General features: G+C 47.3%; 1 protein-coding gene across 1 annotated transcript in view; it reads left to right on the top strand.

Annotated features, from left to right (window-relative positions):
- The window catches only part of LOC120042409 (cAMP-dependent protein kinase type I-beta regulatory subunit-like), a gene marked incomplete at its 3' end in the record, with an annotated part of 51,723 nt that extends 40,801 nt beyond the window's left edge, over positions 1-10,922 (top strand). The window contains exon 4 of the mRNA XM_038987243.1: positions 10,831-10,922. Within this exon, the coding sequence (XP_038843171.1) occupies positions 10,831-10,922 (92 nt within the window). The remainder of the gene's footprint in view (positions 1-10,830) is intronic.
- Between the last annotated feature and the right edge of the window lie 2,466 nt (positions 10,923-13,388).

Here is a 13,388-nt window from a genome sequence, read left to right on the forward strand (position 1 = left end):
CAACAGACTAGATACCGTTTCTACCCTTCCTCTCCCACTCCCTTCAACAGACTAGATACCGTTTCTACCCTTCCTCTCCCACTCCCTTCAACAGACTAGATACCGTTTCTACCCTTCCTCTCCCACTCCCTTCAACAGACTAGATACCGTTTCTACCCTTCCTCTCCCACTCCATTCAACAGACTAGATACCGTTTCTACCCTTCCTCTCCCACTCCCTTCAACAGACTAGATACCGTTTCTACCCTTCCTCTCCCACTCCCTTCAACAGACTAGATACCGTTTCTACCCTTCCTCTCCCACCCCCTTCAACAGACTAGATACCGTTTCTACCCTTCCTCTCCCACTCCATTCAACAGACTAGATACCGTTTCTACCCTTCCTCTCCCACTCCCTTCAACATACTAGATACCGTTTCTACCCTTCCTCTCCCACTCCCTTCAACAGACTAGATACCGTTTCTACCCTTCCTCTCCCACTCCCTTCAACAGACTAGATACCGTTTCTACCCTTCCTCTCCCACTCCCTTCAACAGACTAGATACCGTTTCTACCCTTCCTCTCCCACCCCCTTCAACAGACTAGATACCGTTTCTACCCTTCCTCTCCCACTCCCTTCAACAGACTAGATACCGTTTCTACCCTTCCTCTCCCACTCCATTCAACAGACTAGATACCGTTTCTACCCTTCCTCTCCCACTCCCTTCAACAGACTAGATACCGTTTCTACCCTTCCTCTCCCACTCCCTTCAACAGACTAGATACCGTTTCTACCCTTCCTCTCCCACTCCCTTCAACAGACTAGATACCGTTTCTACCCTTCCTCTCCCACTCCCTTCAACAGACTAGATACCGTTTCTACCCTTCCTCTCCCACTCCCTTCAACAGACTAGATACCGTTTCTACCCTTCCTCTCCCACTCCCTTCAACAGACTAGATACCGTTTCTACCCTTCCTCTCCCACTCCCTTCAACAGACTAGATACCGTTTCTACCCTTCCTCTCCCACCCCCTTCAACAGACTAGATACCGTTTCTACCCTTCCTCTCCCACTCCATTCAACAGACTAGATACCGTTTCTACCCTTCCTCTCCCACTCCCTTCAACATACTAGATACCGTTTCTACCCTTCCTCTCCCACTCCCTTCAACAGACTAGATACCGTTTCTACCCTTCCTCTCCCACTCCCTTCAACAGACTAGATACCGTTTCTACCCTTCCTCTCCCACTCCCTTCAACAGACTAGATACCGTTTCTACCCTTCCTCTCCCACCCCCTTCAACAGACTAGATACCGTTTCTACCCTTCCTCTCCCACTCCCTTCAACAGACTAGATACCGTTTCTACCCTTCCTCTCCCACTCCATTCAACAGACTAGATACCGTTTCTACCCTTCCTCTCCCACTCCCTTCAACAGACTAGATACCGTTTCTACCCTTCCTCTCCCACCCCCTTCAACAGACTAGATACCGTTTCTACCCTTCCTCTCCCACTCCATTCAACAGACTAGATACCGTTTCTACCCTTCCTCTCCCACTCCCTTCAACATACTAGATACCGTTTCTACCCTTCCTCTCCCACTCCCTTCAACAGACTAGATACCGTTTCTACCCTTCCTCTCCCACTCCCTTCAACAGACTAGATACCGTTTCTACCCTTCCTCTCCCACTCCCTTCAACAGACTAGATACCGTTTCTACCCTTCCTCTCCCACCCCCTTCAACAGACTAGATACCGTTTCTACCCTTCCTCTCCCACTCCCTTCAACAGACTAGATACCGTTTCTACCCTTCCTCTCCCACTCCATTCAACAGACTAGATACCGTTTCTACCCTTCCTCTCCCACTCCCTTCAACAGACTAGATACCGTTTCTACCCTTCCTCTCCCACTCCCTTCAACAGACTAGATACCGTTTCTACCCTTCCTCTCCCACTCCCTTCAACAGACTAGATACCGTTTCTACCCTTCCTCTCCCACTCCCTTCAACAGACTAGATACCGTTTCTACCCTTCCTCTCCCACTCCCTTCAACAGACTAGATACCGTTTCTACCCTTCCTCTCCCACTCCCTTCAACAGACTAGATACCGTTTCTACCCTTCCTCTCCCACTCCCTTCAACAGACTAGATACCGTTTCTACCCTTCCTCTCCCACTCCCTTCAACAGACTAGATACCGTTTCTACCCTTCCTCTCCCACTCCCTTCAACAGACTAGATACCGTTTCTACCCTTCCTCTCCCACTCCCTTCAACAGACTAGATACCGTTTCTACCCTTCCTCTACAACTCCCTTCAACAGACTAGATACCGTTTCTACCCTTCCTCTCCCACTCCCTTCAACAGACTAGATACCGTTTCTACCCTTCCTCTCCCACTCCCTTCAACAGACTAGATACCGTTTCTACCCTTCCTCTCCCACTCCCTTCAACAGACTAGATACCGTTTCTACCCTTCCTCTCCCACTCCCTTCAACAGACTAGATACCGTTTCTACCCTTCCTCCCACTCCCTTCAACAGACTAGATACCGTTTCTACCCTTCCTCTCCCACTCCCTTCAACAGACTAGATACCGTTTCTACCCTTCCTCTCCCACTCCCTTCAACAGACTAGATACCGTTTCTACCCTTCCTCTCCCACTCCCTTCAACAGACTAGATACCGTTTGACTAGATACCGTTTCTACCCTTCCTCTCCCACTCCCTTCAACAGACTAGATACCGTTTCTACCCTTCCTCTCCCACTCCCTTCAACAGACTAGATACCGTTTCTACCCTTCCTCTCCCACTCCCTTCAACAGACTAGATACCGTTTCTACCCTTCCTCTCCCACTCCCTTCAACAGACTAGATACCGTTTCTACCCTTCCTCCCACTCCCTTCAACAGACTAGATACCGTTTCTACCCTTCCTCTCCCACTCCCTTCAACAGACTAGATACCGTTTCTACCCTTCCTCTCCCACTCCCTTCAACAGACTAGATACCGTTTCTACCCTTCCTCTCCCACTCCCTTCAACAGACTAGATACCGTTTGACTAGATACCGTTTCTACCCTTCCTCTCCCACTCCCTTCAACAGACTAGATACCGTTTCTACCCTTCCTCTCCCACTCCCTTCAACAGACTAGATACCGTTTCTACCCTTCCTCTCCCACTCCCTTCAACAGACTAGATATCGTTTCTACCCTTCCTCTCCCACTCCCTTCAACAGACTAGATACCGTTTCTACCCTTCCTCTCCCACTCCCTTCAACAGACTAGATACCGTTTCTACCCTTCCTCTCCCACTCCCTTCAACAGACTAGATACCGTTTCTACCCTTCCTCTCCCACTCCATTCAACAGACTAGATACCGTTTCTACCCTTCCTCTCCCACTCCCTTCAACAGACTAGATACCGTTTCTACCCTTCCTCTCCCACTCCCTTCAACAGACTAGATACCGTTTCTACCCTTCCTCTCCCACTCCCTTCAACAGACTAGATACCGTTTCTACCCTTCCTCTCCCACTCCCTTCAACAGACTAGATACCGTTTCTACCCTTCCTCTCCCACTCCCTTCAACAGACTAGATACCGTTTCTACCCTTCCTCTCCCACTCCCTTCAACAGACTAGATACCGTTTCTACCCTTCCTCTCCCACTCCCTTCAACAGACTAGATACCATTTCTACCCTTCCTCTCCCATTTGTAGACTAACAGGCTAGACTTCAGACACTCTCTGTCTATCTACTTTCAGCCTTAAAGAGGTTCGACCCTTTCTCTGTTCCCATCCGCTGCCATTCGTAAAGAGGCTAGACAGTAGACAGTAAACCCTCTCTATGTCTATACCCTCCCAGCTTCAAAGTGGCTAGTAGGCCCTGTATGTAAGCACTATCCCCCCCAACTCTCACTACTCCCAGCCCTAAAGACTCTAGTACCCCCTCTCTACCCCTCTATCCATGAAGACTCTAGTACCCCCTCTCTCTACCCCTCGATCCATAAAGACTCTAGTACCCTCTCTCTACCCCTCTATCCATGAAGACTCTAGTACCCCCTCTCTCTACACCTCGATCCATGAAGACTCTAGTAACCCTCTCTCCACCCCTCTATCCATAAAGACTAGTACACCCTCTCTCTACACCTCTATCCATAAAGACTCTAGTAACCCCTCTCTACACCTCTATCCATAAATACTCTAGTACCCCCTCTCTCTACACCTCTATCCATAAAGACTCTAGTACCCCCTCTCTACCCCTCTATCCATAAAGACTAGTACCCCCTCTCTCCACCCCTCGATCCATGAAGACTCAAGTAACCCTCTCTCTACACCTCTATCCATAAAGACTCTAGTAACCCTCTCTCTACACCTCTATCCATAAATACTCTAGTACCCCCTCTCTACACCTCTATCCATAAAGACTCTAGTACCCCCTCTCTCCACCCCTCGATCCATGAAGACTCTAGTAACCCTCTCTCTACACCTCTATCCATAAAGACTCTAGTACCCCCTCTCTCTACACCTCTATCCATAAAGACTCTAGTACCCCCTCTCTCTACACATATATCCATAAAGACTCTAGTACCCCCTCTCTCTACACCTCTATCCATAAAGACTCTAGTAACCCTCTCTCCACCCCTCGATCCATGAAGACTCTAGTAACCCTCTCTCTACACCTCTATCCATAAAGACTCTAGTACCCCCTCTCTACACCTCTGTCCATAAAGACTCTAGTAACCCTCTCTACCCCTCTATTCATAAAGACTCTAGTACCCCCTCTCTCTACCCCTCTATCCATAAAGACTCGAGTAACCCTCTCTCTACACATCTATCCATAAAGACTCTAGTACCCCCTCTCTCTACACATCTATCCATAAAGACTAGTAACCCTCTCTCTACCCCTCTATCCATAAAGACTCTAGTACCCCCTCTCTCTACACATCTATCCATAAAGACTAGTAACCCTCTCTCTACCCCTCTATCCAAAAAGACTCTAGTATCCCCTCTCTACACCTCTATCCATAAAGACTCTAGTAACTCTCTCTCCACCCCTCGATCCATGAAGAATCTAGTAACCCTTTCTCTACACCTCTATCCATAAAGACTCTAGTACCCCCTCTCTACACCTCTATCAATAAATACTCTAGTAAACCTCTCTCTACACCTATATCCATAAAGACTCTAGTACCCCCTCTCTACACCTCTATCCATAAAGACTCTAGTAACCCTCTCTCCACCCCTCGATCCATGAAGACTCTAGTAACCCTCTCTCTACACCTCTATCCATAAAGACTCTAGTAACCCTCTCTACCCCTCTATTCATAAAGACTCTAGTACCCTTTCTACACCTCTATACATAAAGACTCTAGTAACCCTCTCTCCACCCCTCGATCCATGAAGACTCTAGTAACCCTCTCTCTACACCTCTATCCATAAAGACTCTAGTAACCCTCTCTACCCCTCTATCCATAAAGACTCTAGTAACCCTCTCTACACCTCTATCCATAAAGACTCTAGTACCCCCTCTCTACACCTCTATCCATAAAGACTCTAGTACCCCCTCTCTCTACCCCTCTATCCATAAAGACTCTAGTAACCCTCTCTACCCCTCTATTCATAAAGACTCTAGTACCCCCTCTCTCTACCCCTCTATCCATAAAGACTCTAGTAACCCTCTCTACCCCTCTATTCATAAAGACTCTAGTACCCCCTCTCTCTACCCCTCTATCCATAAAGACTCTAGTAACCCTCTCTACCCCTCTATCCATAAAGACTCTAGTACCCCCTCTCTCTACCCCTCTATCCATAAAGACTCTAGTAACCCTCTCTACCCCTCTATCCATAAAGACTCTAGTAACCCTCTCTACCCCTCTATTCATAAAGACTCTAGTACCCCCTCTCTCTAACCCTCTATCCATAAAGACTCTAGTAACCCTCTCTCTACCCCTCTATTCATGAAGACTCTAGTACCCCCTCTCTCTACCCCTCTATCCATAAAGACTCTAGTAACCCTCTCTACCCCTCTATCCATAAAGACTCTAGTAACCCTCTCTTCCCCTCTATTCATGAAGACTCTAGTACCCCCTCTCTCTACCCCTCCATCCATAAAGACTCTAGTAACCCTCTCTACCCCTCTATCCATAAAGACTCTAGTAACCCCTCTCTCTACACCTCTATCCATAAAGACTCTAGTACCCCCTCTCTACACCTCTATCCATAAAGACTCTAGTACCCCCTCTCTACACCTCTGTCCATAAAGACTCTAGTAACCCTCTCTACCCCTCTATTCATAAAGACTCTATTAACCCTCTCTACCCCTCTATTCATAAAGACTCTAGTACCCCCTCTCTCTACACCTCTATCCATAAAGACTCTAGTACCCCTCTCTACCCCTCTATTCATAAAGACTAATACCCCCTCTCTACACCTCTGTCCATAAAGACTCTAGTAACCCTCTCTACCCCTCTTTTCATAAAGACTCTAGTAACCCTCTCTACCCCTCTATTCATAAGGACTCTAGTACCCCCTCTCTCTACACCTCTGTCCATAAAGACTCTAGTAACCCTCTCTACCCCTCTATCCATAAAGACTCTAGTACCCCCTCTCTCTACACCTCTGTCCATAAAGACTCTAATAACCCTCTCTACCCCTCTATTCATAAAGACTCTAGTAACCCTCTCTACCCCTCTATTCATAAAGACTCTAGTACCCCCTCTCTCTACACCTGTCCATAAAGACTCTAGTAACCCTCTCTACCCCTCTATTCATAAAGACTCTAGTAACCCTCTCTACCCCTCTATTCATAAAGACTCTAGTACCCCTCTCTACCCCTCTATTCATAAAGACTAGTACCCCCTCTCTCTACCCCTCTATTAATAAAGACTCTAGTAACCCTCTCTACCCCTCTATCCATAAAGACTCTAGTAACCCCTCTCTCTACACCTCTATCCATAAAGACTCTAGTACCCCCTCTCTACACCTCTATCCATAAAGACTCTAGTACCCCCTCTCTACACCTCTGTCCATAAAGACTCTAGTAACCCTCTCTACCCCTCTATTCATAAAGACTCTATTAACCCTCTCTACCCCTCTATTCATAAAGACTCTAGTACCCCCTCTCTCTACACCTCTATCCATAAAGACTCTAGTACCCCTCTCTACCCCTCTATTCATAAAGACTAATACCCCCTCTCTACACCTCTATCCATAAAGACTCTAGTAACCCTCTCTTCCCCTCTATTCATGAAGACTCTAGTACCCCCTCTCTCTACCCCTCCATCCATAAAGACTCTAGTAACCCTCTCTACCCCTCTATCCATAAAGACTCTAGTAACCCCTCTCTACACCTCTATCCATAAAGACTCTAATACCCCCTCTCTACACCTCTATCCATAAAGACTCTAGTACCCCCTCTCTACACCTCTGTCCATAAAGACTCTAGTAACCCTCTCTACCCCTCTATTCATAAAGACTCTATTAACCCTCTCTACCCCTCTATTCATAAAGACTCTAGTACCCCCTCTCTCTACACCTCTATCCATAAAGACTCTAGTACCCCTCTCTACCCCTCTATTCATAAAGACTAATACCCCCTCTCTACACCTCTGTCCATAAAGACTCTAGTAACCCTCTCTACCCCTCTTTTCATAAAGACTCTAGTAACCCTCTCTACCCCTCTATTCATAAGGACTCTAGTACCCCCTCTCTCTACACCTCTGTCCATAAAGACTCTAGTAACCCTCTCTACCCCTCTATCCATAAAGACTCTAGTACCCCCTCGCTCTACACCTCTGTCCATAAAGACTCTAATAACCCTCTCTACCCCTCTATTCATAAAGACTCTAGTACCCCCTCTCTCTACACCTGTCCATAAAGACTCTAGTAACCCTCTCTACCCCTCTATTCATAAAGACTCTAGTAACCCTCTCTACCCCTCTATTCATAAAGACTCTAGTACCCCTCTCTACCCCTCTATTCATAAAGACTAGTACCCCCTCTCTCTACCCCTCTATTAATAAAGACTCTAGTAACCCTCTCTCTACCCCTCGATCTATAAAGAGTATAGCCTGTCTCTTTGGAGCAAAGTGTCTATTTCCAGCATTCCAGATGGTTGATAGAGACTACAGAGGGTTGATGTTGGTAGTGTACTGCAGTGGCCTCATGAATGTTTCAGCCAGTCTGCTGCTGTTGTAGCTGTGGTTCTCTTCATGTTGATCCATCTGTTGCTTTAAGTTAATTACAGCCTACAGACTGCTGCTTCCCTCAGAGCACGGACGCTTTCTTTCTTACAGTACTATCTCCGTCTTTCTCCCACTGGCATCTCTTTGATTCTGTCTTGCTATAGTTCTCTCCCTCTCTCTTCCTCTTCCTCTCCCTTTCAATCTCTCTCCTTATCCCTCTCTCTCTCTCTCCCTCTCCCTCTCTCTCCCTCTCTCTCTCTCCCTCTCTCTCCCTCTCTCTCCCTCTCTCTCCCTCTCTCTCCCTCCCTCTCCCTCTCCCTCTTCCTCTCTCTCTCCCTCTCTCTCTCTCTCTCTCTCTCCCTCTCTCTCTCTCTCTCTCTCTCTCCCTCTCTCTCCTTCTCTCTCCCTCTCCCTCTCTCTTCTCCCTCTCTCTCCCTCTGTCTCCCTCTCCCTCTCTCTCTCTCTCCCTCTCTCTCTCTCCCTCCTTCTCCCTTTCTCTCTCCCTCTCTCTCTCTCCCTCTCTCTCTCTCTCTCTCTCTCTCTCTCTCTCTCTCTCTCTCTCTCTCTCTCTCTCTCTCTCTCTCTCCCTCTCTCTCCTTCTCTCTCCCTCTCCCTCTCTCTTCTCCCTCTCTCTCCATCTGTCTCCCTCTCCCTCTCCCTCTCCCTCTCCCTCTCTCTCTCTCTCTCTCTCTCACCCTCCCTCTCTCTCCCTCTCCCTCTCTCTCCCTCTCTCTTCTCCCCACAGTAACACATCTGCAGAGCTCAGAGCTCTAAGTTTTTCCCCCTAGAACGTCTTTCCTTAAATACAGAGGCAGTAGTCTTTGTAGTGGGCTCTGAGGAAATGTGGCTGGCCCGCATCATTCCCCCAAACAGTCCTTTGGTTCAGACATGGACATGAAAATGCATGTTTTATGAATGAGCACAGGGCCTCGTGAACTCACAGCGAAGGGCTGCACACACACACACACACACACACACACACACACACACACACACACACACACACACACACACACACACACACACACACACACACACACACACACACACACACACACACACACACACACATAGGCACACAGCCGCACACACACACACACGTACACTGATCTGAGTCAAACAGATGGGTTGCATTCAATTATGTACAGACAGGAGGGTTTATTTAAATGTACTGTAATGTGCTTATATCTGTGCATTGAGCTCTTTTGATTTATGTGCATGTGCCTGGCTTCATGTGCATGTGCCTGGCTACATGTGTATAGCTCTAGTGTTTTCTTTTCTTTTCAATAAATGCTTTTTGGGGAAGTTTAAAAAAAACGTTTTAACCATGTAGACATGGCATGACAAATAGGAAAGACAATGGGTACAGTATTAAATGGAATTCAATCAATTGTATTGATGCCCATCAATTCCATTTTCTGTGATGAAGGTGCTGTAGTCTGGTTCCTGTTTGAGAGACCATGATGTTTGCTATGTTGTCCCTCAGGTGATTCCTAAGGACTACAAGACCATGATGTTTGTTATGTTGTCCCTCAGGTGATTCCTAAGGACTACAAGACCATGATGTTTGTTATGTTGTCCCTCAGGTGATTCCTAAGGACTACAAGACCATGATGTTTGCTATGTTGTCCCTCAGGTGATTCCTAAGGACTACAAGACCATGATGTTTGCTATGTTGTCCCTCAGGTGATTCCTAAGGACTACAAGACCATGATGTTTGCTATGTTGTCCCTCAGGTGATTCCTAAGGACTACAAGACCATGATGTTTGCTATGTTGTCCCTCAGGTGATTCCTAAGGACTACAAGACCATGATGTTTACTATGTTGTCCCTCAGGTGATTCCTAAGGACTACAAGACCATGATGTTTGCTATGTTGTCCCTCAGGTGATTCCTAAGGACTACAAGACCATGATGTTTGCTATGTTGTCCCTCAGGTGATTCCTAAGGACTACAAGACCATGATGTTTGCTATGTTGTCCCTCAGGTGATTCCTAAGGACTACAAGACCATGATGTTTGTTATGTTGTCCCTCAGGTGATTCCTAAGGACTACAAGACCATGATGTTTACTATGTTGTCCCTCAGGTGATTCCTAAGGACTACAAGACCATGATGTTTGCTATGTTGTCCCTCAGGTGATTCCTAAGGACTACAAGACCCTGATGTTTGCTCTGTTGTCCCTCAGGTGATTCCTAAGGACTACAAGACCATGATGTTTACTATGTTGTCCCTCAGGTGATTCCTAAGGACTACAAGACCATGATGTTTGCTCTGTTGTCCCTCAGGTGATTCCTAAGGACTACAAGACCATGATGTTTACTATGTTGTCCCTCAGGTGATTCCTAAGGACTACAAGACCATGATGTTTGCTCTGTTGTCCCTCAGGTGATTCCTAAGGACTACAAGACCATGATGTTTACTATGTTGTCCCTCAGGTGATTCCTAAGGACTACAAGACCATGATGTTTGCTATGTTGTCCCTCAGGTGATTCCTAAGGACTACAAGACCATGATGTTTGTTATGTTGTCCCTCAGGTGATTCCTAAGGACTACAAGACCCTGATGTTTGCTATGTTGTCCCTCAGGTGATTCCTAAGGACTACAAGACCATGATGTTTGTTATGTTGTCCCTCAGGTGATTCCTAAGGACTACAAGACCATGATGTTTGCTCTGTTGTCCCTCAGGTGATTCCTAAGGACTACAAGACCATGACTGCTCTGGCCAAGGCCATCTCCAAGAACGTGCTGTTTGCTCACCTCGACGACAACGAAAGAAGGTAAGAACCACAAATCATAATCCAACTGACCCAAGATCAGTGTCTAGGGACGACTTCATCCTAGTTAAAAAAACATGAGTGACTGAGTGACTAAGTGAGAGAGCGACATTGTGTGTGTGAGCTAATCATAAAGATGCCTTTTGTTGTCGTTGAGCAGTTTTCCCGTGTGGCCACAGTGGGCCAGTGTTGTCTGCAGTGCTGCTGGGTTGAAACAGGTCAGAAGTTGTGAGACCAGCCAGGCGAGAAGAGGGGCAGGCAGACACTGGGCAGAGGGGCGAGGGGTACGGAGAGAGAGGGGGGCATGCCGGAGGGAAAATTGACTGCAGGCCCTGTCCTGTGCGTGTGTGTACACTGTTGTTGTCGATCGCCATGGCAACCCCCCCCCAAAAAGGCAGGCAGTGCGGATGTCAGACAGTAATCTAAAGTGTGTTGAAGTTTTGGTGGGGTGCGGGGTTGGAATTGGGTTACTCGGAACGACACGATTCGCCACGGCTATGAGAGAGGGTCTGAGGCTGTGGGGTTTGACAAACACAAAACAGCAGCAACAAATCAAATCAAACTTTATTTGCCACATGCGCCGAATACAACAAGTGTAGACCTTACTGTGAAATGTTTACTTACAAGCCCTTAACCAACGATGCAGTTGAAGAAGAGTTAAGAAAACATTTACCAAATAAACTAAAGTAAAAAATAATAAAAAGTAATAAAATAACAATAACGAGGCTATGTACAGGGGGTACCAGTATCAAGTCAATGTGGCGAGGTACAGGTTAGTCAAGGTAATTTGTACATGTAGGTAGGGGTAGAGTGACTATGCATAGATAATAAACAGCGAGTAGCAGCAGTGTAAAAACAAATGGAGGGGGGGTGTCAATGTGTAAATAGTCCAGTGGCCATTTGATGAGCTGTTCAGCAGTCTTTTGGCTCGGGGGTAGAAACTGTTAAGGAGCCTTTTGGTCCTAGACTTGGCGCTCCGGTACCGCTTGCCAGAGAGAGAGAGATTTATGAATCCCTCCATCCCTCCCCTTCACCCCATCTCTTCTCTCTTCCTCTCTCTTTCCTTCTCCACCTCTTTCTCTATCCCTCTATCCATCTTTCCCCTTCACCCATTTCTCCTTTCTTCCCCTTTCCATCCCACCCCACCCCTACCATTCACTCTCTTCCCTCTCTATCTCTCCACCCCTCCTCCCTCCATCCCTTCCTTCCTTCCTAATCTCCAGGCCAGTACTGTGGGAAACATCTCAGGTGGCTCCCTCCATCCCTTCCTTCCTTCCTAATCTCCAGGCCAGTACTGTGGGAAACATCTCAGGTGGCTCCCTCCATCCCTTCCTTCCTTCCTAATCTCCAGGCCAGTACTGTGGGAAACATCTCAGGTGGCTCCCTCCCTTCTACTCTCCCTCCTTGCTCTGGACTGCAACCTGAATACTGTTTCATTGCCGGGGAGAATCCATTAGCTCTGTATCCCAGGCTGCATCCACGGAACAGCAGGGAAAAGCTGGACAGCTTTTTCTATATGCCTCTCTCCCTTCATCCCTCCATTCTAGCCTCCCGACGGTCCCAGGGAAGAAACCCAAAACACACCTTTTTCCATTCTTTCGTCAGCTGGTAATTTACTGCGCTCCCCACTTCTTGGCACAGGGCTTCAGTCTGATTGCACGTCAGTGTTGTTGCAACCAGCCGACAGTTTACCCAGTAGTGGCAGGCAGAGAAGAAACATGTGATATCATAGAATCACACAGGCAGAAGTACACTGTAGTAGAGACCTTGGTTCAAGTAGTACTTGTTTCCTTGAAAATAATCTGAGCGTTTGATTATGTCTTCCTGGAGTGACAGATGGGAGAAGTTTGCACTTTTGGGTCTACACCATTAGTTCAGTTGTGCCAGGCAAGCTCAGAAAAGCACAGCTAAAGTATTTGAAATAAAGCAAATAGTATTTGAACCCAGGCCTGGTGTAGTCACTTAAATCTAGTGCTTGGGTGGCTGATACGGAGGCTTAGGGTTACATTGGGGAAAAATGTGGCACCGGACCATAAACTGCCTTGTTTTAATGTATACAAGACCTGTTGGCATGACCAGACCATACATGATCACACAGCCCCAGAGTAGACCCTATATGATTCTCAATTTATATGACTGGCTGTCATGTTCGTGTAGCGGCTACAGAGACGGGCCGTCAGCTGTAGACAGACAGACAGACAGACAGACAGACAGACAGACAGACAGACAGACAGACAGACAGACAGACAGACAGACAGACAGACAGACAGACAGACAGACAGACAGACAGACAGGCAGGCAGGCAGGCAGGCAGGCAGGCAGACAGACAGACAGACAGACAGACAGACAGACAGACAGACAGACAGACAGACAGACAGACAGACAGGATGATGATTTGTTCTAAGATGAGTGATGGGGCATAGTGATGATGACAGGTTCAGATCAGCCGGACGTTGTGACTTGGTGTTA

Source organism: Salvelinus namaycush, unplaced genomic scaffold, assembly GCF_016432855.1.
Source record: "Salvelinus namaycush isolate Seneca unplaced genomic scaffold, SaNama_1.0 Scaffold677, whole genome shotgun sequence".
Lineage (NCBI taxonomy): Eukaryota > Metazoa > Chordata > Actinopteri > Salmoniformes > Salmonidae > Salvelinus > Salvelinus namaycush.